The sequence below is a fragment of the Carassius gibelio genome, chromosome A15, assembly GCF_023724105.1.
Source record: "Carassius gibelio isolate Cgi1373 ecotype wild population from Czech Republic chromosome A15, carGib1.2-hapl.c, whole genome shotgun sequence".
Taxonomy (NCBI): domain Eukaryota; kingdom Metazoa; phylum Chordata; class Actinopteri; order Cypriniformes; family Cyprinidae; genus Carassius; species Carassius gibelio.
This window is the reverse complement of record NC_068385.1, coordinates 17,981,622-18,009,255: the sequence shown is the minus strand read 5'-3', so window position 1 is coordinate 18,009,255 and position 27,634 is coordinate 17,981,622. Positions and strand designations below refer to the sequence as shown.

The 27,634-nt window shown below is 38.7% G+C and overlaps 1 protein-coding gene across 2 annotated transcripts; it reads right to left on the bottom strand.

The window, feature by feature from the left end:
- Window positions 1-550: 550 nt before the first annotated feature.
- On the bottom strand, window positions 551-24,925 carry LOC128028664 (arylacetamide deacetylase). 2 transcript variants are annotated; one of them, XM_052615944.1, is made up of 5 exons: window positions 24,487-24,925; window positions 22,980-23,208; window positions 22,231-22,300; window positions 2,615-2,786; window positions 551-1,719 (listed from the first exon to the last, which is right to left on the bottom strand). In XM_052615944.1, the coding sequence occupies exons 1-5, from the start codon at window positions 24,625-24,627 to the stop codon at window positions 1,105-1,107; spliced, it is 1,227 nt and encodes a 408-aa protein (XP_052471904.1). In that variant the 5' UTR covers window positions 24,628-24,925; the 3' UTR covers window positions 551-1,104. The 2 variants fall into 2 exon arrangements, with proteins under 2 accessions (XP_052471904.1, XP_052471903.1); XM_052615943.1 differs by having other exon boundaries at window positions 551-1,725; window positions 24,487-24,921.
- Between the last annotated feature and the right edge of the window lie 2,709 nt (window positions 24,926-27,634).

Genomic DNA, 27,634 nt, shown 5'->3' with positions numbered 1-27,634 from the left:
AAAGCAGCAAAAGTGCTTTACAATACAATATGAACACAATAAGTACATTGTACTTATTTTTTTTATGTAAGTACATATTAGTTAAGGCCACCTAATATAAAGTGGGACCAGTTATTTTAAGTTGGGTGGACTTTAGTTTAGTTTTAGTAATAGTTTTTTTTTTTTTTTTTACAGTGTTGTTATTGTTACATTGAGGACTGATTGTTTGCTAACTGCCCCGACCCTTTGCATGTCCCAGAATAATGATTTGGCTTCTCTCCTCTGTTGTGTTTGACTTTCCCTGTTTACTATGATTCCAATAAAGGAGCAGATGGATCCTTACTCTGTTGATGCCTCGTTACAGTTTGTGACATACAACGGTTGATGTTTTGGAATTATTTTAATCGGTGGAGAATAAATATACAAACAAAATGTCCTTTTATCCCCCTGAAACATAAGTAATTACATTGTAACTTATTGTTTATATACCTGCTATATTAAAAAGCAAATGATTCAGATATATTGTGTGTGTTTGCCAACTTGGTTCTAAAAAAATGACTGCTCCATACCATTTTCCCATCTTTAAGTGAGGCACTTTAATGTTTTTAGGAAGAGTAAAAAGAACTACAGCGTCAAACCATGGTATCATAATATTTCTCAGTTCTCAGAAGCAAATTACTTGTACCAACTGAGGATTTTATCTTACTTTGATCTTATCTTCTCACCATTTAAGATAAGAATCCAGTGAACCAGGAACTTTATCAGACAGCTGACTGCATACCACACCAAACCTTTCAAAACATCAAGCAGTCAGAGATAATTGCAATAGGCTGAAATTATAATAATCATAAAAATAAAACACTATTACTGTCATGTTAAAATGTTGAACACCTTCATTAGTAACAAATACCTAGTTAACAGATTGGAAATAATACAGACCAGTCTTTCTTAAGACCATATTTGGTCATAATAGGAATGTTTGTACCATAATGGGTTAATACAATCAAAAGTGTGCCCTTTTTAAGTTGTGCACTGTAAACAACAGAAAAAAAATTAAATAAATAAGACAAAAATTATATAAACCAGTCAACCAAAACTGATGCATAAAGCATTGTTGCGTTAACCTTATAGATTCTTTTTAAGCCATGATACAAAGTTGTCCATCATCCTGTGTCCAATGTCAAAGTCTGTGGGCCACGTAGTGAACATTAGTGCCCCATGAAATCCACCAGGGTAATGTTCATGAGTGACATCAACTCCAGCATTACGCAAACGTGTGACATACATCAAGCCATCATCCCGCAGTACATCATACTCGCAGGTCAACACATAAGCCTTCGGCAGTAAACGCAAGGCTGTGTCAGGCACCAGTAATGGCGAGGCTCGTGGATCTGCAAGCAAGTGATGAAGACCAACAGAGTGCACTGAACTTTTTCCGGTGACCACAGGTGGAGCACTGTAATTGTATGCCTGGCGATATGAATCAGGTAAGTATAAACTCCAATTGACAAACTTAAGCAAAGCAGCTGATTCATGGTTGTTGTGTCTGTTTGCCATCATGGCTCTCAAAAATGACTTGTCGCTGGTGAAGTACTCGCTCCAAAACCTCACCATCAGTGTGCGGGGCAGTATAGGCATGTGCTGGTTCTGCTGGTATGAGGGAGTGTTCAGATCCAAGGCTTGCAGAACAGGGTAGAGTAGAGCTTGGGCCTTTAGCTGGATGTGCTGTTCTGGGTCCTTCTGCAACTGAGTACACATTCAAATCAATTAAACATATCAAGATTATTGATTCATCTGTAATAAAAAAAAAATACTGCAGTTTAATTGTTGACAAAAAAACTTGCAAAAAGCAGCAACCTGCAGTAACCTTTTTTTTGGTTTCACATTAATTTGATGGTCCCTTTAACACATTGTGTTGCGTATAGATAAGGCTGCACCTACATGTCTACTAACTACACTAGAGTATTAGTAGACTGGTAAGGTTAGGGTTAGAATAAGGTGACATGCACTTGCAAAATTACAGTCAGTTGGAAGATCATCACAAAAAAGAGTTAGTAGATATTAAGCATACTACTCTAATGTGAGTTAGTAGACATGTAGGTGCAATGCTATTTATTGTTAACAGAATATTCAAAAGTGTTTTTTTTTTTTTTTATTTAAGCATGGTTAAAAAAGTGAAATCTAACTGTAATTATGTTGACCAAATACAGTACTCAAAAAATGAAGGGAACACTTAAATCACACATTGGATCATGATTAACTAAATATTCTTGTTGAAAATCTTTACTAACATGCATTTTATAAATTGTTGCGATCAAATGACGATGGACCCATGGAAACCAAAATTATCAACCCACTGAAGGCTTAAAATCACACCAAAAATCCAAGTAAACTATTTAATATACAGGTTGATTGAACATGCATGAATGTCATCAAAGCAACCATCATAATATGTATTATGATGGTTTTATGAATTTATGTCTCTTAGCCATTTTATTCCTCTTACTTGTTTTAATGTGTGTATGTCTTTAAATTAGTTTGGGTCAGCCTGTCATGTGACTGATCAATGATCATTTAAAGCCCTTTTCAAAAACATGTAAACCCTATCATTAATGTATAATTTTCTACATCTTACCTGCTGAGCCACTGCAGCTGCAAGGTTGCCTCCTGCACTGTCTCCAGACACAGCAATCCGTTCTGAATTGATATGGTAGCCCCTCAGAACATCTACACGAAGGAAGTACTTCAGCACGCGGTACACATCCTCAAATTGGGCAGGAAAATGATAAGCTGGGGCAAGACGATACCTACACAGAGCAAATTATGTTACGAAAAAGAAGTTTATTCAAGTGTGCTATTAGTATACTTCTTTTAAAGGTGCCATCTGTAATGTTTGGCAAAAAAAATCAAGTCATACTCCCCATTCCATACCAGATGAGGGCAGTATGCCTCAATAAAGTGAATTGGTCTACTCTAGAGTAACAAATGAGAATTGGCATATTCTCTATGCTCCGCCCCAACCTTCACAACAACACTACAGCCATAGCCGAAGCCTAACTGTGCGTTCACACCGCCGGTGTCTAGAGCGTCAAAAATCGCTCTTGCCGCTCTGCTCACGACGCTGCAGAAAGATTTGTGAGCGCTCAGACGCTCTGACGTAGATCGAATGCTTATTTTGTATTTAAAGCGGCCGCAAAGCAAACAAGCTTGTTGATCTTGTTTAGACTAACCACAAGGAGTTATAACCTCATTAAATATTGTTGTGGACGAAATATTAGGATCCTTTACTTAAAATGAACAATCTCAGACACCTTGGTCCACGTATCACTTTTAATTTATTTTTTATGTCCTTGTACGCAAACAGGGACACATCATAGATTTATACAAACGCTAAACAGCAATAATCAACATGTCCTTTATTCTGCTTGGGAACTAATGTGCCAACCCTCAAGCATTCACCGTGAGACACACGCAATCGACTCTTTTCACACGCTTTCACGCCACACATCAGTTTTTTCACGCACAGAAAAACCACAAAGTCTCCAGCGATTAAAAGCAGTGCCGATGTTTACTCTGGTATTCTTATCGGATTTGATTTGTGATTCCGAGCGCGGTTGTTTCCCTGTAGCGGGTGTTGGTCTCTTGCCAAGGGCTTCAGCTATCCTTCCGCTCTCTTCCCTGAACTGAAAGTAGTGGGCAGTACTTTCCACACTATTTACATCAGGTTCAGGCACGCCCACAAGCCGTGCGAGTTATTCGTGTATTCGTTGCAGGTTGGCTGGTGGTTATGTTGCCCGCATATCGCCTCCCATTGCCGAAACTGGTATTACGACACCTGCCGGGCCGGGGCTAGTAATGCTAATGCTAATTAAGGTTGATATCTCTGCAGCACTATAACTTGACATTTTTTTTATGACATCATCGCCCTTATTTCTTCTTATTCTTTTGATGCGTGTAGGTCATGTTATGGATATTTTTTACCTCAATTTTTGCATATGGCACCTTTAAACTAAAAATAGGAAAGTATACTTTTAGTTTACTTTTTATGTACTTCTCAGAAATATACTTAAAATTACGTTTAAGTATACTTGACTTATACTTACAAAAAGTCTAAATATATTTGAGCTATACTCCTAGAATCAGTGTTTTCATTGTTTTATGGTAGAGGGTGCTAGTATGCATCTTCTGTACAAAATTCTCAAAAATACACAAGTGAAGAAGAAAAAGAAACACCACCCAGCAGGCACAGTACATCAATGTGACGTCATGAAGACGTTGGACTCCAACTAATCCAACGTCAGTAAGACGTCATATTTTGGTTGAAAATTAAAGTCGGGTTGACGTCTAAACCCAACTTTGTTTGACGTCAAACTCCGACATCAGACAGACGTTGAATTTTGGTTGGAATAAGCACCACACTGCAACAATGGGTGAAATGCATGGCAGCACATTAAATATCTCAAGATCTCAGCAGAGGAGGATTAAACAACTCCACAAACAGCATTATCAGCTTCACTTATTACTAACCAGACTGACTTTATTTCTGTCAGACATCTACCAAAGCTCTTATTGAAAATTAACAGGGGGTTTAATTGTAATGTGTTTAATTTCCATAACAGCATAACAGTATAACACCATAACAGTGATTAGTGTTTCCATTAGTTGAGCTCTTAACACTTTTTATATGTTTTGGCTGCTGTGACAGTTTGTTTGTGGAGCACATTTGCAGCATCAAAGAAAGCTAAAGTGACATGAGATCAAGTGATGGCTGTTACATGTTAATGGTTTTATAATCATCGTGAAATAACCTGATTCACTGATGTTTCTTAATCTAACAATTATGTTGTTCCAACGATACATTCATATTACAAACCCTGTGTTTCTGCCACATGAGATCCAACAGTATTATAACGATCATTTAAAATCTTTTAACAAACATGAGCTCAAAAAACTTAACCTATGCTGACACACACAGACATCAACAATCAGTGTATGAATCTCAACAATGGTGACATGCTTCATGCAGCAATGCATGCTGGGAATCATGCGTTTTATACTATAGTGGCTCCCAGCATGCATTGCTGCATGAATCATGTCACCATTGTTGTGATTCATACACTGATTGTTGATGTTGATGTGTCTCAAAAGCTTTTTCTCCCAAAATGTATTTAAAAATAAAAATTCAGAATGTCTGATCTGAGGGAAGAAAATTTTGTCTCTTGAATGTTGTTCATTAACAATACATAACCACTTTGGGTCAATGACGATAAAAAAAAAAAAACGTTCCTAAATAATTTTTCTTCATGATGATGATGAAAACTTTACATCACATTATCTTTGTTTATGGCTCCTTTTATAACAAATTATGTGTTTGGAAAACACTATTACAGGAACCACAAAGCCAAGAGTCAAACTAACCAACTAAAGCAAACACTGATCACAATAATGGTGACAAAACATTTTCAAATAAAACATTAACATCTAAACCTCAGTTAATTCTCAAAAAGAATAAAGTCAAACTGGTTAGTAATAAGTGAAGCTGGTAATAAATGTACTGCCATGCATTTCACCGTTTCTTTATGTTTTTTTTTTTTTTTAGGGGGGGTTATTCCAGCAAAAATTCAGCATCTGCCCAACATTGGAGCTTGACGTCAAACAGTCGTTGGATTTAGACGTCAACCTGATTTTCATTTTCAACCAAAATCCAACGTCTAACCGCTATTATTATGTTTGAGATATCAATCACTGGTCGATGACCATAATGTTTGTATAAACTGTAGGTAACAACTGGTAAAATGTACATCTAGGTCATAAAAACCATAAAAATACCTACACTTAAATATTTACTTCTCAGCCATGTCATCAACTGCTCTTGAGTGAAATCTAGTGATGGGTCGTTCGCGAATGAGCCGACTCTAAGAGCCGGCTCTTGTAGGTGAACGACGGGAGCTGGCTCGCATATCTGAAGAGCTGACTCTATTTCAAAAAATAATAATATAGCCTATAGAAATTAAATCATTATGTAATAATGAAATAATGGATGCATTTTATTTTACTTAAAATAATTGACTAATTCAAAGAACAAAAAAAAAATATTTCGACTGTCTGATCAGCCTCACATTCTTTTCCTGTCAGTCATACATGAGGTTTCAACCAATTATACGGCATGAGGGAGGGGCCAAGCCATAACACACACACATCACACACACATAGTGTCAAACTCAGAGGAGAGGAGAGGAAAAACACAACAGCTTTTAAAAACAAAACAAAAGCAGGAAAATGAGTCGGAAGCACAGCCGCATTTGGAATCATTTAAATGATCATCAGCCCCTCGAAAGTAAGGCAGCTTGCATTTCTGAATGTAAATCTCTCATAAAATAAAAATATGATCAGCATTGTGTGTGTGTGTGTTCATGCTAGTTATACAAAACATAACTAGTGAGATAGTTCATGCTGACTATATAACATGCCAAAAAAGAGGGACCAGTTTAATCCTTTCAGTTATTTATTTTTCTTTAATATGGGTTCTATTATGTTGTTCAGATTCAGATTGTATTTGTTTTGTAATGTTGTTTCTATACATTCAAAAGTTGTAATTTAAATGCAAATGTTTAATAGTATTCTTTTGTCATAACAAATCAATGCATTTTTAAAGAAATTGTGAGTATGATTTAATTTAATAATTTAATTAGAATAGTTTTCACACCAATCATAGTCAAAACATTATTGTTTTTTAAAGAGCCGTTTGTGAGCCAAAAGAGCCGATTCTTTTCAGTGAGCTGAGTCAAACGAGCCGGCTCACGAAAAAGAGCCAAAAATGCCCATCACTAGTGAAATCTCCTCATCCGTTTTCTGATTGGAATTTTGCAAGGATTTCTGTATAGTTAAAGTGTGCATAGCCTGCATCTATCAACTTTTTTTTTGTAACTTACACACATTAAAGTGTTTAAAAAAAGATTGCATGAAGCTAGAATGAAATGTTTTTGTTTACAAGCAGATACACTGTTCTTTCTTTGTATGTTTTGCATGCTCAGATATTCATGTAACAAAATTTAAACAAATTCAAACCTAAATACGGACCTAGTAGTCTTAAAATATGATATAAATTTCACTTAAAGAAAACTTATGAGTATACTTGCAGTATAAGTGTACAAAGTATTTAATTAGTAAATTATCAGCCAATCAAGTTCACTTTTATTATAATTGCAGTACAAACTACAAACATAGATGTAAACTAGTTGTATAGTCAAAGTTTGCTACTGTTATACTTAAAGTATATTTAAAAGTATATTTTATAAACTAGAAAATGGGCCGATTTAGTCCCAAGGAGTATTGAAACAGTACACTTACAAGTATACTACTAGAACACTAGAACACTTTGTATACATGCTACCTAAAGTATACTTAAAAGCATACTTGAACTTTACTTAAGTAAACTTAATAAAATAAACTTGAAGTATACTGCTTTTTGCTAAGGGTCCTCTTAATTCCAGAATAACTGTTGTGAATAGAATGGATGTCCACAGCTATTCACCACAAACAGCATGATTGATAGTGTTGCAGTTTTTATGTATTTTTTTCATTAAGTCAATAGAAAAGACAAAAAAGTAGTTACATGTCTGAACTAGAACCTGAACTTGTTCTGTGTGTGCTGTTAGCTTGCAAGATCCAACAGATTGCTTGCCATAGCCCTTTATGAAGTTCACAGATGACAAGGTCTACTTTTAAAAATTATTTTTTGATGCATTTTTAAAAACAGCAGGGATGAAGTTGATGCATGGTTGAGGTAAAGTGTATGTTTATAAAAACTGGACCTTGTAAAACATAGGTAGCCTCTATGGGGAGAGCCACCATCTTATTTCGCTTCAAAGTTTCACATCTTTAGATCAGTGATGCCTTTTTTTAAAGACCCTATACTGAGACCATTTATAAACTTTAATTGCTTTGTCCATCCCTCATCAAACAATTAAGCAAGGACTAATAAATACACACAAAAAAAAAAACACTCTGGCTCAGAGTGCTTGTTGGGGAAAAATAGAGTTGAAGATGATTTGTGTCCAAGTTAATGCATTCTTAGAATTTCAGTTCACTATTTCTTCTAACATTAACTGGCCAAATAATGTTCATGAAGTTCATGTTTTGTGTGTCCTGTACTTCACTATAATCTCTTTAAGTGTTTCTGTCATTTGGACACCTGGCAGGCAGTCAAAGTGTTTATAGTTTCACAGCGGCGGGCAGTCTACTGTAGCAGCAGGAAGTCAAACAGCCAAGTCTATTCACATAGGAGATAGATAGGGATTTCTGAATCTTACTCACCAACCGTCTTTTGGCTTTTTGTTATTGGTTCAGTAGGTTTCTTTTGGCTTTACCTTTGAATATGATCTAATTTTCATGCTCAGTCAACACACCGCATGTTCTTGTTTTGCTCTTGTCCATGATACTACGGGATCCTGCTCTGGAATGCTGGAGAGCTGGCCCATGCAGAGGGCTTACCCTCACTGCAGTTCATGGCTGACGGTTATCAGATCACAGCCGTGTCATCAGCACATTTATTTATCCTATTCTTGCTGTGTTTTTATAAAAGGTGTTTGTTAAGAACAGAGCATCCACATGTTGAAATCGTTCCAATAGAGTTAGGGCTAAGTGCGTCATTCAGCTATTTAAACAAACTATGTCAGTTATAGGAAGATATATCAGATTTATCACAGATATATCACAGTCAATATAGATTGAAATCAATAGCTGCATTTCCACTGTTGGGCCAAAAGTGGGTGTGCTAGTGCGTGCCAGGGCCAGTCGTGTTTCCACTGTCACTTCCGGGGCTTGATCGTGCCCCGTCGGGGCTTCCTCAGGGCCAACAGCCAGGGTCTTTTGGCCCGACAAAAATATTAGCCGCATTTCCACTGTGGGGCCAGTGCGAGACAGGGCTTAAAGCGGGCCGGGCGCGGCTCATAGCCCCGGGCCAGGAGCACCGAGGCCAGAATAGCGCAGGGTTTCCACAGGGGAGCTTGAAGCACCGCTGCGCGTCACTAAAACACGCCCTTTACACGCCTCTCAGAACAACGTCATGCAACCTCATCATTTCCCCAACAAAGAGAAGTTATCAGAAAACTAAGAAATAAGTCACTGGAACATGCGCGATCACAAAACGAAGATGATAAAAGCGGCCATTTGTTTGCATGCTTTGTTATATATTCAAATTCAAAAGCATCAATGTTTTAACTTTAGAATAAGTGATACATTGATCATAATGATTTAATTTATCAGGACTCAAAATTAATCACACATAAATACACTTATTTCTATTTTATTTATTTATTTTTAACGCTCATGAAAATAGCCTGCTTATTCAGTCGAGTCTGTTTCTGTTTATTTGTAGTCACAGTAGCCGTCACATTTAGAATGAATGATAATATCTTTATTTTTATAAAAGCTCCCGAACAAAAACATTATTATATTTTTTATGATAGGCAACATGAGGTAAAATCTCGAGACGAGGCTTGTGACAGATAATATAAGTTACTAAATATTTACACGATTGTGATAGAGAATAAGAAGCCGACGTCTGATTTCTTCAAGTGGTCATATTTACAGTCTTTTACATCGCTTAAAATATTTCTGCCTTTTTTAGGTGATTATAATCCACATCAGATCAAGTTTTTTCAAACACTCACTGCTGACTGAAAGTGAGTATTGAGCTTGACATATTTTATAAAGTGTTAAATGCTGGTGTTATAACTCTTAGCTTTCTGAAATGATCCGCAGAGCAGACGCTCTCTATTTTTATAAAAGCTGCCGAACAAAAATCATTATTATATTTTGATGATATGCTACGTGGAGCTAAACTCTCGAGACGAGACTTATGGCAGGTAAAATATGTTAAATAAATACACAATTGTGATAGAGAATAAGAAGCTGACGTCTGATCTCTACTGGTTGCATTTACCATGTTTACTATGGTAACGTTAATGTTTAGTGTGCATAATCTTTTGCATCGCTTATAAAGATTTCTGCCTTGTTTAGTGATTATAATCCACATCGCATCAAGTTATTTCAAACACTCACTGCTGAGAAAGACTGATTTTTTAACTCAACTGATTTAAAAAAGTATTTAATGCTAAAGTTATATAGCTGTTATCTTTCTGAAGCGATCTGCAGCACTGAGCTCTCTAGACGCTGAGAAACTCCGCCTTTGTTCATAACCCCTCCTCTAGCCCCAGCTGGCCTGCTTTGGCCCAAGGTTTTCGTCGGGCCATAAAACCCTGGCCGTTGGCCCCGAGGAAGCCCCGGCGAAGCACGATCAAGCCCCGGAAGTGACAGTGGAAACGCGACTGGGCCTGGCATGCACTAGCACGCCCGGTTTAAGCTTGCCAGTGGAAACGCGGTTATTGGGCCAAAGCGGGCCAGCTGGGGCTAGAGGAGGGGTTATGAACAAAGACAGGGTTTCTCCGTGTCTGGAGAGTGTTAGCGCCGTGGATCATTTCAGAAAGATAACATGGTAAATGCAACCACTTGAAGAAATCAGATGTCAGCTTCTTATTCTCTATCAAAATTGTGTATTTATTTAGCAACATATTTTATCTGTCATAAGTCTTGTCTCGAGAGTTTAGCTTTGCGATTATGTCATAAAAATATAATAATGTTTTTTGCTCGGGAGCTTTTATAAAAATATAGAAATTATCATTGTTTCTAAATGTGATGTAGAATGCTATTGTGACTACAAATAAAAAGTAACTGAATTAGCAGGCTATGTTCATAAAAAAAAAAAAATCTGTGTGACTAATTTTCAATCCTGATTTAATTCATTTTGATCAATGTATCACTTATTATAGTAAAACACTGATGCTTTTGGATTTAAATACTTAACAAAGCATGCAAACAAATGGCCACTTTTGTGATCACGCTAGTCCTAGACTTATTTCTTATTAGTTTTCTGATAACTTCTCTTTGTTGGTGAAATTATGGGATTGCGTGACGTTGTTCCTGAGAGGCGTGTGAAGGGCAGCTTTTAGTGAAGCGCAGTGGAGCTTTGGCCAGACTCACTTTGGCACTCACTCACCTGCCACTTTATTAGGTACACCTGTTCAATTGCTTGAGCCCCTTTCACACTGCACGTCCAACCTGGCATATTGCCGGAACATTGCCGGGTAGCCTGCTGTGTGAAAGCAACCATGTCCCGGGATTGATTCCGGCATTGATCCCGGGTCGGGGACCTAGTAACATTGCTGGGTTCAACCCGGGACGAGCGCTGTGTAAACAAAAGCCAGATCTAATGCCGTGTCGAAGTGATGACGCGCGTTATTGCGACGAAAAAATATGTGTAAACTGTAATGAAGCAGAGATCAGTTAGTTCCTCACTTTTTGCGCTGATGCCGAGATCATTCGCTTGCTTCAGTGAAAGTATAACGTGCCTAACATTTTCGACTCGTACATTACATAACACACCCTGATGTCACGTGTCATTACGGGATCAATTGCCAGAACACTTTACCCCTGTATTTGCCAGAATGACAGTGTGAAAGGGGCTTTGGTAACACAAATTGCTAATCAGCCAAACACATGGCAGCAACTCAATGCGTTTAAGCATCTTGATGTGAAGATGACTTGCTGAAGTTCAAACCAAGCATCAGAATGGGGTAGAAAGGGGATTTAAGTGACTTTGAATGTGGAATGTTTGTTGCTGCCAGATGTGCTGGTCTGAGTATCTCAAAAACTGCTGATCTACTGGGATTTTCAAACACAACAAAACCCAGCTCTAGGGTTTACAGAGAATGTTCCAAAAAAGTGAAAATATCCAGTGAGCGGCGGTCATGTGGAAGAAAATTCCTTGTTGATGTCAGAGGAAAATGGGCAGACTGGTTAGAGATGATAGAAAGGAAAAAGTAACTCAAAAAACCACTCATTACAACCAAGCTTGGCAGAATACCATCTATGAATGCACTACACATCGAACCCTGATACAGATGGGGATTACAGCAGCAAAAGACCACACCGGATGCCAATCCTCTCAGCTAAGAACAGGAAACAGAGGCTAACATTTGCACAGGCTCACCAAAATTGGACAACAGAAGATCGGAAAAACGCTGTCTGGTTTGATGAGTCTTGATTTCTGCTGCAACATTCGGATGGTAGGGTCAGAATTTGGCGTAATGAACTTAAAAGCATGGATCCATCCTTCCTTGTCTCAACGGTTCAGGCTGCTGGTGGTGGTGTTATGGTGTGGGGGATATTTTCTTGGCACACTTTGGGCCCCTTAGTTCCAATTGAGCATTGTTTAAATGCCACATTGTTGCTGACCATGTCCATCCCTTTATGACTACAGTGTCCCCATTATGATGGCTACTACCAGCAGGATAATGCACCATGTCACAAAGCTCAAATCATCTCAGACTGGTTTCTTGAACATGAAAATAAGAATACTTTACTCAAATGACCTCCACAGTCACTAGATCTTAATTAAATAGAGCACCTTAAATTCTGAAAAAAAAAAAATTTATGTAATTTTAGAGAGAAACTAATTCCTCAAAATACAAGCTAGGTCCTCAAAATAAATTTTACAGAGAAAATATCTGCAGACAGATTAGGGAGCCATGGCGCAGCAGGGAACTCAGGGAAAGTCTCGATTATGTATTGTAAGCCTCGTTCCCTGAAGGAGGGAACTGAGATGTCAAGTCAGATGACCGCCGAATTGGGATCCATAACAAAGGGCCACAGGTACTTCCCCTTCTGGGGCCTCAGGATTACCCTGGAGTCAGCCTGCCCTCTGAGATCCTGAGCCACAGCATCAGGAATCTCATAGCAGAAGTCTCCTATAAAAAAAATGTCAGTCCTCAGACCCACGTCGTCTGCTAAGAAGACTGCTCGGGACAGGACCCCAATGAAGCACACTTGGCAGGGGTTCCCACACCGCAATGTGACCTCCTAAGGGAACCAGTCTCGCGAGACTGGCCTCTGGTGCATCTTAAGCCAATAGCTTGGTGCCCTGAAGCAGTGGACCAGCAGGGGACAACTGTACTAGCTGCTCTAGAGACCTCCATAGAGGTAGCGAGCCTCTTAGTACTGCTACGTTTCTGGGAGGTAACTGAGAGAAGTGCTCACCGGAGACCGCTGTGCCCTGGAACACTGGCAGGGTTGGCAGACTGATCTCCTTAGGGCACTGAGAAGAGATGGGCACCATGTAATGCATTGTACACCGCTCTTCCCCAGAGGGAACTAGTCCTCAAAAGGTCCTAGGCCTCAGGACATTTACGACGAAGACTATCCAGCAAGACTGAGGGTCTGCAGAACCACCTTCTGCACCACTCTGCCTCTACGTTCTGTGGAGTACAAGAAGTGAGGCCCCCAGAATGAGGAGCTGGAACATGTTAGGTTGGGACTGTTCCCGCCCAGTAGCCCCTGCTGACCGCCTCAGCTTCCTCAGAGGAAGAGAAATAAACACATGCTTTTACTAATGAAATGTTTATCCCAAGGGACCCTGTATATCTAGCTTTCCTTAGTCAAATATATACTTCATTTTATTCCTCCATTAATTGAAATGAAACAACCAGACAAGTAAACAGGGTATGGTGTGGTAAGATTCACATCAAAAACTAAAAATGATGTAGTACACGCGTTGCCTCGGTAGTGCTCGAGCCGGTTGGTCATGCAAACAATATTAATAAATAACAATATTTAATTTAAAAGAGCAATTTTTTAAAATAGCTTTTGTTTGTTGCCTTTGGTGTGAGAGACTCGGGTTCGAATCCACTGTGAGACACCAATGTGTCCCTAAGCAAGACACTTTACCCCTAGTTGCTCCAGAGGCGTGCGACCTCTGACATATATAGCAATTGTAAGTCGCTTTGGATAAAAGCGTCAGCTAAATGAATAAATGTAAATGTAAAGCTTGTATCTATGTAGCTTGTGTAATTGCCACTGATGCAGATTTTGTGGATGTTTACTCTTTCATGCATAATCAAAATGTGTTTTTATTATTTTACTAGATCGCAATAGATAATAAGTAAAACAACTGGTAAAGAAAAGTTCTACTGCTCTTGTGAAGAGATGCAAGTTGTACATTCTTTGTAACTCGCGTTAATGTAAGATTGTAATTTCACTCAACTTGTTTTTCTGACCTCTGTCCACTCTATGCTTTTATTTTTCCACATAGATTGAGGCACTTCCTCCGGAGTTATTTCAGTGTAAGAAATTGCAAACACTCAACCTCGGAAACAACTGCCAGCAGTCTCTACCATCACGGTTTGGGGAGCTCACCAGTCTGACACAGCTGGAGGTGAGGGGAAACGGGCTAGAAGGCCTTCCTGTAGAACTCGGGGAGTGCAGATTGCTGAAGAGATGCGGTCTAATTGTGGAGGACAATATTTTCATTACTTTACCTTCAAGGTCAAAGAGCAGCTTTGTAGAACTGACAAAGAGGCTTCTTGAAGCAAATGCATGAACTGGAAAGCATTTGCCTATGTGGAGATTTTTAGAGTTCAATCCAGATAATAGAGAATTATGCATGTTTGTTAAATATTTCAGGGTTCATTAAAATGTTTCCTAAAAGACAAAAGGGAAAGAGTAAGTATTTCACATGATGGCATGTCATGTTTTATTATAACAGACATTCTGTCTGTGAATCATTCTCCTATTCTATACTACTACCTATTGCCCCTTCTTAAATCCATGTATCTGTATCTGTAAGACTTCAGACTCTGTTCAAATTGCTCCTCATTAATATGTGAATAACTGATTAATATTTTCTAAAACCTTGAGAGCATATCTATAATCTCCTTGGAGAAGTATAGCTGCAGCAGCAAGCTTTCACTCAGAAGGGGAAGAAACCGCAGCACGGTGAACCACCAACACGAAGAGCTCTCAAAGAGCGCACTGAACTCGTTCAGTCTTCTTCTCTCAGGGGTAAACCCAGGGATTAATAACCTAACCTACGCACGGAACACCTGGAAACAATGAACAAGGGAGAATCAAGGTAATAGGGAACACATGGGGAGCACAACACAAGACCCGGAACACAGGGGCAGTCCTGTGAAGTTCACAAGAAGTATTTGTGAATATTCTTTTTGTCTTATATTCATGACTTGATATGCTTGGTAATCAAGCATTACTGCTGATTTCTGCTGATTTGTTGGATATTCCTTATTCTTGGGCGCACACATGAGCGCAAATGCATTTGATAATTAAATGACATGGCACTGGACGGGAAAATGCGAATGGCACCGGACTGAATCTAGCAAACACACTTGCGCTGCACCTTGCGTCGCATTGCGCCCGGTGTATTATAGGGCCCAAGGTTGTAACAGCTTTAACTCTGTTACCTTGGCGGTTATACTTTTCCACACCATTAGGGGGTGCTAATCATCTTTATAGATGAGTATTTAGCCAGGTACTATACCTGAAGATATAGGCACGCATGTAGATAGAGGAAGCAATGGCAGGATTTACTGTATTCAATATTGATAATGTATACAAGAATGAAGGAAAAATGCTATGAGATTCAACTGATGTGGATTCCTGCTCATATTGGCATTGTGGGTAATGAGAGAGTGGACAAGTTAGCTAAACAAGCTGTTAAAAAAGAGAATATTGAAGTAAATATTAAGTTGTCAAAGTCTGAAGGAAAGAGTGTAGTATGGAAAGAAGCCATTAGAGAATGGCAAAATCAGTGGGACAGGGAAACTAAAGGGAGACATTTGTATGCTATTCAAAATAAAGTAGGGGTTGTGAAGAATAGGGGAGGGAATAGAAAAGAAGAAATAGTTATGACAAGATTAAGGATAGGTCATAGTAATCTGAATAGCACATTACACATTATAAGAAAGCACCCAACTGGTTTTTGTGGTTGTTGTCAGGTTGCAGAAACTATAGAGCATGTGTTGTTGAGTTGCAAACAATATGAAGAACAGAGGAAAAATATGATGGAAGAGTTAGGAAAAGTTGGAATAATAGGGACAGGAATGAGGGAAATACTGCAAAGTGAGGAGAATGAACAAAGCAGAGGAAATATTTTAGTTTTTTTTTATCAAGAACAGGTCTGATGAGAAGAATATGATGTAAATGGATATTAAAAGAAAATAAATCCGGAAGATGGCAGTAGTGCAACAATAATGGATGCAAGCTGCCGATAAACCCTAAAGAAGAAGAAGAAGAAGAAGAAGAGGAAGCAATGGCTTTCTTGGGCTTTTCCATTTGACTTTATAAGGTCCTATGATTGAGGAATGTGCTTCCTTATTGGCCAATCAGTAAGTATTATGTTTTACAAATATTACCAAAACCAGAGTGTACTGTATGTAATGTGTAACTATGATATGGAGTGTGTTGAGTATTGGGCTATTCATGCTAATTGTGAACGGGTCGTCTGTTTACATGGACCTTTTTATTCCTGTGTTTTCTTACATGGGTGAAAGTACTTGCTTCAGCTAACTTTCTGCTTTATGGTTGGGAGTTTGGATTATGACGCCTGAACATTTAGCATGAGCACTAGAGGGTTAGGATTACACCTGTGGAAGACAGGAGATCACTTTTTCCTATCTGCAACATTGCGACTATCAAATTAAAAGGGTGGACCTTTGCAAGGACATTTCATCATTTACCAAGCTTTGTCGGCTTCACCATCAACTTAGTTTAATCATTCACTTTTCCAGTCCAGATCCCCAAACAGTTACCATTTCTTGCTTGACGACTGATTTTTTCCTGTTTTCTACCTTGTTTATTATTTTGTTTTGTTTATTTTTTGTATAATGTAAACGTTTGAGATTTGGGGTTGTAGAATACATTATAAGCGTAAAGCTGGGGTCTGATTTTTCAGAAATATAGCTGGGTAAACCAAAGTAAACTAGTCTTTTTATCTTTACCTAAGTTAATATCAAGCCTTGCCATCTCAAGCCTTAATATCAAGCCTTGTATGTTGCTGTTCCAGCCGCGACTTTTCAGAAATAAAGTTTTTATAATTGAAACTTTGCATGTTGCAGATATGGCTGGTTAAGACAAAAACTGCCTTTTATATTGTGTGTCATGGTGCATGTAGTTAGGACCATTGTCGAACACTTGTAGGACACTTAGGACACAAGTGTAACACTTCCATCTCCATATTCACCCTTTAGAAGAGCAGCAGGTAAGGAAGTGGGATGCAAGAAATTGTCTTTTTTGTTATGCCCCTACATCATATGCAAATAAAGAAAGAGCTTATTGCTTCTACCTTCTACCTTTTCACAGTTTGATGAGTGCAATTAAATGTTTATTGCACATTTAGTCATAAAGACCTTTTTCGGCACCGAGTTAAGGTTGCCACCTGGTGCCCTGACTCCTCAGAAGTGGGGCCTGAGAATCAACACTTGCCTTCTGCTATAGCTACCAGCTGCAGGGACAGAAGGGGGCTGAAGGATGCTATCTGTGGCAGTTAACACCGCTGACTTAATTTTTCTTCTCCATAAACTTCTGGGTAACCGGCTCGATGGTGATACCAAAAAGGCAGGAAGACAAAACAAAAAAATATATATTTCTAATAAGCCAGTTTATGCTCTTTGGCTGCCATGTTTGCCATGGAGCGGCATCTCAAGATTAATCTGTCAGGTTGTCAGTCAAAATCCTTCAATAAATCAGCATGATACTAACATGCCGTCCAACCAATACGCCCACATATGTCGTTTGTCCAAATCCCAGAAATACGACCCATCAGAGCATCTACTACAGTTGCACCCCTATCAGAAACAGGACACTTCCATATTCATGCTTTGTACTCTTTATCTGTGCCATAATTCAGTTTACATGTAGCTCAGTTGGTAGAGCTTCACATTATATGACAATATGTGATCATGGGTTTGATCCCAGAGAAGTTCCTCTCTCCATCTCGGGGGATGTTTGTCTTGGTCTGAGGTATTTAAAGGATTGCAGCAAGAGGATCAGGGCGATTTCTGTAGCCAGAAAGCCCGTAGTGTGTTGTGTGTCTCTTCACTTCATACTATGTATTTTCTAAGGTCAGGTATGCATATTTTACTTGTAGATTCATCTTTGAGAATTTGATGTTTTGTATTGATATGATTTGATGTGTTTCAATTGGATATGTAATTGGCAAAATACATATCTACCTGACTGTAAATAAATTGTTACATTTTGATTCTATTCTGTCTTACTCTGTAATTATTGACTAGTAGATTACGTTGTATCCTTGTTAGCAACACGAGCACCCGAATGAACAAGTTAATATAAAAATAGAGTTAACTAGAATAATCAAATGTCAGAAGAATATTAATTAAAAAGGCAAATAACCAATTTGCATTCTAACCTAAATTCGAGATGATAAGAAAATGGAGTCAGATTAAATAATAAAATGGAGTCAGATTTGAGTTTTACCTAAAATGAATAACTCTACGCGCTGAAAGACAGAACACGCAGGAAACCTTCATCCAGCACCGGATACCTTCTTTGGGCCAAGTGCCTGGACCTTACAGTACAAACTGACCATGTAAAAACTCCACAAACTGCATTTAAATAAAACATCTTTTTGATTGGTAATACCATTCATATATCATTTCATGGCAACAGGCGCAACACAACACTATCATTATTTTTACGCTCGCTAGATGGCAATACATTTTAAAGCATAGGGTCGTTTTTTTTGTTGCAAGACAGTCTGCATGGTACACCTGCAACAACGCCATTTTTTTAATCTACATTAACTTTTTTTTTACTTTCTTTTTTGAGCTTTTCCACACAGATTATAGCACACGCACAGATAAATGGTCCCCTGAAGACAATGAAGCTGTATTGTACGTATGATGACGTATTCTTCAGGCACCCAGTGATGTCACCTGACTTCAGTATCCAATCAGGATGGGTATTAAGCAAACATGTTTCAGACACCGGCTTACGATGAGTATTCCCATAGTCACCATCATGACTCTGTTTGCTAAAGCAACAAACGCTTCCTTTATGCATTTGATTATCAGATAAACCTTGCGCTCTTATTTCAAGGTTGTCGTTAATGCTGTGGTTATTTATTTTAACAGTTTCCTTTGTACATTCGGTTAATCAGTATTGTTAAAACACATTTATCATTCTATGAAGAACATGTGCACATGATTTAGACATATTTCTGCTCTGTTCATGCAATAAATACGCAGCTTTCGACTGCTCAGGTAACACCGTCGGCAAGATTCAGAGAGCCATTGACAAACTACAGAGAAGTAAAACTACTTCACTTTAGTGATACTTCACTTGAGTGTAAAGGACGCTCCATAAATAAAGGTCCCACGAATTAATGGAGATCTTGAACAGTTCGTGCCTCGCATCGTGTAGTAAATTAATGTGCATATATTTTGAAAGCATTGAATCGCTATATAAATCGAGATTCATTCGACTCTTAGCGTTTTAAAATCGATTACTGTCCGAGAACCGCAATTCACGATTTAAAAATCATGTTTCAAGATCGATGCATATGAATTGTCAGGGTTTGTAATTGGTGCATCGAGAAAATAAGTGAATCGTTACACCCCATATATATATATATATATATATATATATATATATATATATATATATATATATATATATATGTATGTATATGATATATGATTGGGTGTTTTTAAAGCTGCTGCCACAGATCTGGATGAGATCACAGAGACTGTAACATCTTATATCAATTTCTGTGAAGACGTCCATTCCTTCCAGGACTAATCTAACTTACAACAACGACAAACCATGGTTCAGTGCAAAACTCAGACAGCTCTGTCAGGCAAAAGAAGATACTTACAGGAAGGGGGGCATTTATTTGTATAAACAGGCCAAATACACACTGGAAAATGAGAACATAGTGTTGAAGAGGAATTATTCTGAAAAACGAAGGACTGAGTTCAATTCCAGTGACTTAGCATCAATGTGGAAAGGTCTGAAAGAGATCACCAACTACACTATGCAGTCAACATTACGGTTGGGAACCGAGAACCAGTTCTTATTCAGTTCTTTGAAAAGAGCCGGGACCATGAGCAATTTCCACATTTTGGTTCCGAAAAATGGATCTGGTGCAACACGTTACCAAGTGCTGCGAGCAACTTTGTGCCGGTGTTCTGACAATTCTGTAAATTCAAATTTCAATTCAAATTTCCCGAAAAGGATGACACAAACCAAATAACAGAAACGCCGCCTTGCCTCTTTAATTACTAAGCACATTGATTCCAATGACGCGCATTCCACAGATGCACTGTGCCGCGTCACATCTTTAACTACCAAACACTAGGGCTGTGCAAAAAATCGAATGCGATTTTCATGCACATCTTATCAGTAAAGACGCTCCTGTAATTAGAAGTACATCTCCAGCACGTGCGTTCAGATCAGGGTTGCCAGGTTTTCACAACAAATCCTGCCCAGTTGCTGCTCAAAACTAGTCCAAAACTAGCCCAGTCGCGATTCCAGAAGGTTCCCCCATGAAAATTGCTTCCCCGGGTTAAAATATACGTTTTTTAGCAGGGTTGCCTTGGTAAAATTCGCATATTCGGGGCTAAGTATCACGTTATTTGTTTTGGGGTCACTTTGACCCGCGGACATGAAAAACAACCACAGACTTGGCAAAGTCTCACTCACTCACGCCTTTGATAACTGTGCACATCGTTTTGTCTGACTGTACATGTACCGGCAGCGCAGCACCTGCCCCGACTAAATTACATTATATTTGTCCCATATTGTCATTTATATACATACTTACTTCAAGTTGGACCACTAAATAAACAGACTGCTATTGGTATGTAAGTATGAAGGTTAGATTTAGTGTACAGGTCATTTCAAGAGTGATAAACAAAGTGATAGAAAATATTTATTTTCATGCATTTTAAATGTTTAAAAATGTGGAAACCACTCATTGCATCACACCATCTCCTGACTGCATTATTATGTGTAATATAGGGGCTTTATGTGGAACCGTTTGGTGGAACCGGAACCAGATAATTTCTAACGATTCCCAACCCTAGTCAATATGGGACTGCATTATGTTCTGCAACATAAAGACAGACCAGGGACTTATGTGAGGCTTCTGTATGAGGATTTCAGCTCGACTTTCAACACGATCATCCCAAACCTCCTCCTGCCCAAACTAACTCAGCTCTCTGTGCCCACCTCCATCTGTCAGTGGATCAACAGCTTCCTGACAGACAGGCAGCAGCTAGTGAGGCTGGGAAAATACACATCCAGCACCCGTACAATCAGCACCGGAGCTCCCCAGGGCTGCGTTCTCTCCCCACTGCTCTTCTCCCTGTACACCAATGATTGCACATCTAAGGACCCCTCTGTCAAGCTCCAGAAGTTTGCAGACGACACCACACTCATCGGCTTCATTCAGGACGGTGACGAGTCTGCTTACAGACAGGAGGTAAAAGAGCTGGCTGTCTGGTGCAGTCTTAACAATCTGGAGCTCAACACCTTTAAAACCCCTCTGGTCTCCCCACACTCACCATCATGAACAGCACTGTGGCTGCAGTGGAGTTATTCAGGTTCTTGGGCACCACAATCTCTCAGGACCTGAAGTGGGACATTCACATTGACTCCATCGTGAAAAAGGCCCAGCAGAGTCTGACCTCAGAAGACTACAGAGGGTAGTCCGGACTGCTGAGCAAATCATCGATACAATCTCCTTTCTATTCAAGAACTGTACTTATCCAGAGTGAGCAAAAGGGCTGTTAAAATCACTCTGGACCCCTCACATCCAGCACACTCCCTCTTTGAACTGCCATCTGGTCGACGCTACAGAGCACTGAGCACTAGAACGACCAGACACAGGACCAGTTTCTTCCCTCAGGCAATCCATCTTATGAACAGCTGATAATAACTGTGGAACAAACAACCCGATTTATACACTCATATGCTTAACACACATACTTAGTCTACACTTCAAATTTGCACATAATATACCTGTACATATAAAACTATTGTAATATACCTGCACATACAATTGTCAATTAGTATATTGTTATTCCTTATTTACTTGTTCTATTTTTTATTCTTTTACTATCTGTGTTTTTGTTCTGTCGCTATCATTCACTGCAGAAACTTCTGTCATGAAAACTAATTCTTCGTATGTGTAAACATAGCTGGCAATAAAGCTCATTCTGATTTATTAATTTACTGATAATTAATTAACAATTTAATGGCTGTAATAGAAATCATAAGCACAATTCCATACAATTACATCAATCAGTCACCAGATCCTGTGTGACCTTGTTGAAGCAAGCAAGCATTTTTATTGAAGGAACAACATTTGATACTTACTCTACAGACACAATAACTGCATTGAGCTCTGTAACCATGTGCTTGGCTAGCAGATCATATGGCCCCATACCTAAGGTGAGAAGGAAAACAAAATCAAAAAATAGTACTCATGGATTAAAGACAAATATATGTTACATGTTTTTACCAAAGTAATCACAGTAAATCACGCATACCCCAATCCTAATTCAACACATTAAAATAAACGGTAACCCCTTTAACCATCACTTTTTTATATTTGAGACTAATAGCACTTTAAAGGAGGAGTTTTTTTAGAACATAACTTTTTTACTGTTTATATGTGTTCAAAACAGTTTTTATCACATGTGTAATGTGTGTATCACGTGTGTAATGCTCAATGCTGCAAAAAATATATATATGTAACTTAAAAAAATAATTTAAAAAGTACTCTTTGGTGCAGCATGAGCAGATCTAGATGTAATGCTGCATTCTATACCTTTCATTTATTTTCATATTTCACTTTAATCTTGACCCTCATAATTGATTTTATTTAATTTTGCACCTTTATTTTTTTGCACCTGTATATTGAATTCGGTGTGCATTTTTGTTAATTTTGGTCCCATTTTTGCCTCAAACTGCTTCTCTGCAGTCTGATTGAACAGAAATCCCTCATCATAATGGAGAACTTAAAACTTTGAAATTCCAAATTTCATAAACACATTTACCTTACTGTTAAGATATGAAAGCTAGAGCACTCCGTTATACAGCAGTGTGTGATTAGTGGTACTCACGGGAGCTGCCAAGACACCATCCTCCTCCATGCAGGTAAATGATGGCTCTTCTTGGCTCTTCTGTTTCTTGTCGTTGGGTTGGCTGATACACAATCACCTCAACCCCATCAAAGCTCTCATCCGACACCTGCACCCTCTCATCTGACACAGGCTGTACTCGCTCTGCAATGGTGATGAACATCATAACTTTCATGTAGTGCAACAGTCCCATCCACTCACTCAGTTCTGCCTGTGAAGAGGGGAAATAAAATTTAAAAAATACATTTAAAATGAAGTTGTTGGAAGCTCCCAGTGGAAGTCACACAGTGACTGGCTGCATTTTCTCAAAAGGGTTATGAACAGGGCAGGCACATGGTTGATCAGCTGAGATCATCTCACTAATAGCCAGAGTCCCCTGATCTTTTGGTTCAGTGGACAACAGCCCATTGTTAAGCCACTTGATGTTAAATGATGTTACAGTGATCAAGTCAAGCCTCGAGTCTCTTGCCACCAGTTCTAGTTTAGTCTTCAATCTCTTTGTAATAGGTTAATTTTCTAAACCATTTAGTCTGGACCATGGAGCAACTTTTAAATGCATCACTATACAAAAACATGAGGAGACTTCTTCATGTGAAAGACACAGATTAAAATCAACTGAACTTAAATATAGGACATTAACTGTCACAAGATGTTTGATCGATCGCGTGTACGATGACAGAATGCATGTAATATGAAAAAAGCACAGTCCATGATGAATGCAAATATGATGTGGTATATGTCCCAAAACTTGTCAAATCTTCTGCTACACACTTTTTCTTCAGAAAAACAGAAGCCTATAACTTTTGGGGCATAGTCTAAAGGTTCAGATGCAGCATAAAGCCCATACCCACACACTGTTATGTTGTCCAGTTGTTCAGCCCTGCTTTCATGTATTTATTTTCTCCAAATTGTTTGAAATTTATATAAAATGTTTAAATGTTAAAATGTCAGGATGATGAGTAATGGTTAAAAAATCATTAATTTCACAAAACCCAACCCAACCAACCAACCTACTGTTAAAACTCACACAATAGTTGTAATAACACTGAAACTAGATTATTTGTAACAGAAAATTGAGGGGGTAGACGTGATATTCCAACGCTCAAATATTTAAGGTGCATTTACACATACATTTATTTAATTGCCATTATTTCCTGCTATAACGTCCAACTATTATTAGCCACAAATATTCCTGTATAAAATACAATGCTGGGATTAAGAATTGGCATAATCTCTAAACTGTAAATCTGCTGGTGTGGTCTCATACACGTTAAACTGACCCGAGGCAAACTGAAACAGGCAGCTGCTGCGATTGGATGTGTAATCACATCTTTGAGCAAGCCTGTACAAAATAATAACACGATACGAGATATATACATGGCCATAACATCGCTGTGTGCGTTAAACAGGCATTAAACTTTATACTGATGGCTGATAATATTACAAACAGCTCAGTACGTTTATAAATACAAATGCAAGCAAAACTTACCAAATGGCTTAAACTTCTGAAGAAAGAGTCTGCGAGCATTAGTTTCCATCTCTCCTCTATGTTATTCGGGATTGGTAAATACACGTAGTAAGCTGTTAACGCGCTCAGTAACACAAACACTAACACTCCTTTAGACCTCATTATTGTGATTTAGTTTTGGCTCTCGTCTGTGTCGTCTGTTCCTTTTTATAGTTTGTTGATTGTCTTTTCTCAAAAAGTCTTCGGCAATTGAATCCTGCGTCAACTGCGTTTATTAGTCATTCAGTTCTCTCCGTGTTAAAGTGTAATCCTGGATTAATTTTGGACTGGAGCCAGCTAAATATGACAGCACGTGTTAGTGTCATCTGATCGTGATACTGTAAGCGTGCATGTGGGAAGCTGTGCGCTCGAGCGCGCTCTGCTCTTATTCGTTCTGCACCATGTCTCTGTGTGTGTTATATACTATACACACACACACACACACACAGTGGGTGCAGAATAGGATCGCCCCTTTATGTAATCACATTTTGTTGCTTTGCAGCCTGAAATGAAGACGTACGGTTTTTGTTTCATCCAGCTGTTTACTCAGTGCATCTTATCATCCAAGAGAAAGATAAAACACCAACATGTCAGAAAATAAAGAACAATCACTTAGTTGATTTCCTAAAAATGCCTTGTAAACTCAGTCAGGTGCAGCTGGTCAGCTTCTTAATTATGGGGCAATAACTTAGCAGGCAATGTATTTGCAGGATGGCACCTCATGAAATAGATTTTGGACAGATTTCTGAGGCAGCGTAACAGTTTCATGTTCTAAATAGAATGAGTTTTGGTGAATACTAAATTTATTTTTAATTAATATAATGTTGATTTCTAATATCATAAGTGCAAAAAAATTTGGTCAGAAATATACATTTACACAAAAACTGACCGCCAAATACAACTTTCGGACACCATTTTTTTTAGCTCAACAATCATGGAATGGAACGCACAGGATTGTGGGATATCAAAGGCAGGGAAGGATACATTGATGCTGCTTTCAAAATTCGATCAGAAGAAGATACCTTTGGAGACAGGAAGTAATGCAGAATTTGGATTCGGATGTGCCTTGATGTCTTCATACCTTGGAATACTTCCTCTGAAGGCAGCGTTTTAGAGCTTTCGGAAGCCATCTGAGTTTCACCTGTGATCAGCTGTTCTCATTTTGATCAGATCAGCATGAGAAGAGCTTTCCTGGAGCGTTTCAGTCTTTGGTAGTGAAGCAAACATTCAATGATGGGTGGCAAGACACTGTCAGAAGATCACCGGGATAAAGTTGTGGACAGTCAGAAGTCAGGAGATGGAGACAAAATCATTTTAAAGGCTTTATCAATGCCCAGAAGCACAATGGAGTCTATTATAAAGAAGTGGAAGGAATTTGGTACAACACAGACCCTCCTGGATCAGGACGTCACTCCAAACTGACGAAAGAGCTGGAGAAAACTGATCAGAGAGGTGATGGAGAGCTACAGCAACTCTGAAACAGCTGCAGAAGTTCATGACCAAAGCCCCTTTCACACTGCACGTATGACCCGCAATATTTCCGGAACATTACCGGGTAGCCTTCTGTGTGAAAGCAACCATGTCCCGGGATTGATTACCGAATTGAACCCGGGTCGGGGACATAGTAACATTGCGGGGTTCGACCCGGGATGAGCGATGTGTGAACAAAAGCCAGATCTTCTTCCGTGTCGAAGTGATGACGCACGTTATCGCGCGACTCTTTTACCAGCTGTTTTGAAGGAAGATCAACGTTCGCGACGAAAATATGTGCAAACTGTAATGAAGCAGAGATCAGTTAGTTCCTCACTTTCTGCGCTGATGCCGACATTGTTTGCTTGCTTCAGTGAAAGTATAACGTGCCTAGCGTTGTCGACTCGTACATTACACGTCATGCGCTGATGTCACGTGTCGTTACGGGATCTTCAAGGGTTGTATGTGGAAACACGCACATATCCCGGGTCATCACTGGCAGTGTGAAAGTGCAAAATCTAGGGACCAGGGAACAATTGCAGGTACACTTTACCCCTGTATTTGCCGGAATGGCAGTGTGAAAGGGGCTCAAGAGTGCTCATTGTGTGCATGTGACAACAATATCACAGATTCTCCACAAGGTGGCTTGTTTGGGAGAGTTGAAGATAGAAGGCTTACCTTCCAACAAGACACTGGCCCAAAGAACACAGAAAAAAGTGAATGTCCTTGTATGGTCGAGTCAGAGCCCAGACTTAAACCTCTGTGCAGTGACATGAAGACTGCAGTCCACAAACGCTAACCATCAAATTTAACTGAACTACGATAACGGGCAAATATAGCAAAGTCTAGAGTTGCAAAGTTATTGGAGACAAATCCCAAAAGACAAAAGCAAAAAGGTGCTTCAAGAAAATACTGACATAAGGGGGTCATCCTTTTTCCAACTCAGTGATTCTTTTACTGTTTTTTTTTTTTATTATTTTTTTTTCTCTGACATGTTGGTATTATATCTTTCACTTGAATGTTATAAGATGCACTGAGTAAACACAGCTGGATAAATCAAATACTGTGTCTTCATAGCTCATAGAACCTCTCAAATTCCTCAAATAACCTCAAGGGTCATCCCATGATTTGGTTGCCCTCCCTTCCCTATCGAGTTATTGGGGGAGGAGATTTTATCAGCTCGCATGACTCTCTAGGGCAGTATTCACAGACTGAAGATTATGATAGGCAGAAGGAAAGCTTCAGTCTAAAAAAAACAGGGATGATTCTTAATCTTTTAACATTTCTGAATGACGCTTTGATGATCAGACAAAATAAATTGTCAGAGTTTCATATCTTGGCCTCAGTGTAGATTTACAAGATCTCAAATTGTTTGCTTATTATTTTAGAATTGTTCTATTAGTTCCTAGCTGGCAGTTTTATTAAAAAAAGAAAAAAAATCACAAAACTCTTATAAGAAAGTTTTACTACTAAATTCCTAATATAAGAGTAAGGAATAAGGTGGGGTTGACCTTGTTGATGATCACTTGATGACTATATAAAATACAAACACTTGATAATACATAGCCTATCCATCAAATAAAGGACTGGATGCAAAATTGACTGTTGCTACTTACACAAATGATATTAGAAAGAAAGGCACATATGTAAAGGGAAATTT

Excerpts from the sequence above, each read along its gene's own strand:
- LOC128028664 (XM_052615943.1), bottom strand. The coding sequence starts at position 24,627 with ATGAGGTCTAAAGGAGTGTTAGTGTTTGTGTTACTGAGCGCGTTAACA. Across the intron at positions 22,301-22,979 it reads ATGGTGTCTTGGCAGCTCCC|GTATGGGGCCATATGATCTG; the intron begins GTGAGTACCACT and ends TTCTCACCTTAG. Across the intron at positions 2,787-22,230 it reads GCAGTTATTGTGTCTGTAGA|GTATCGTCTTGCCCCAGCTT; the intron begins GTAAGTATCAAA and ends TGCTCTGTGTAG.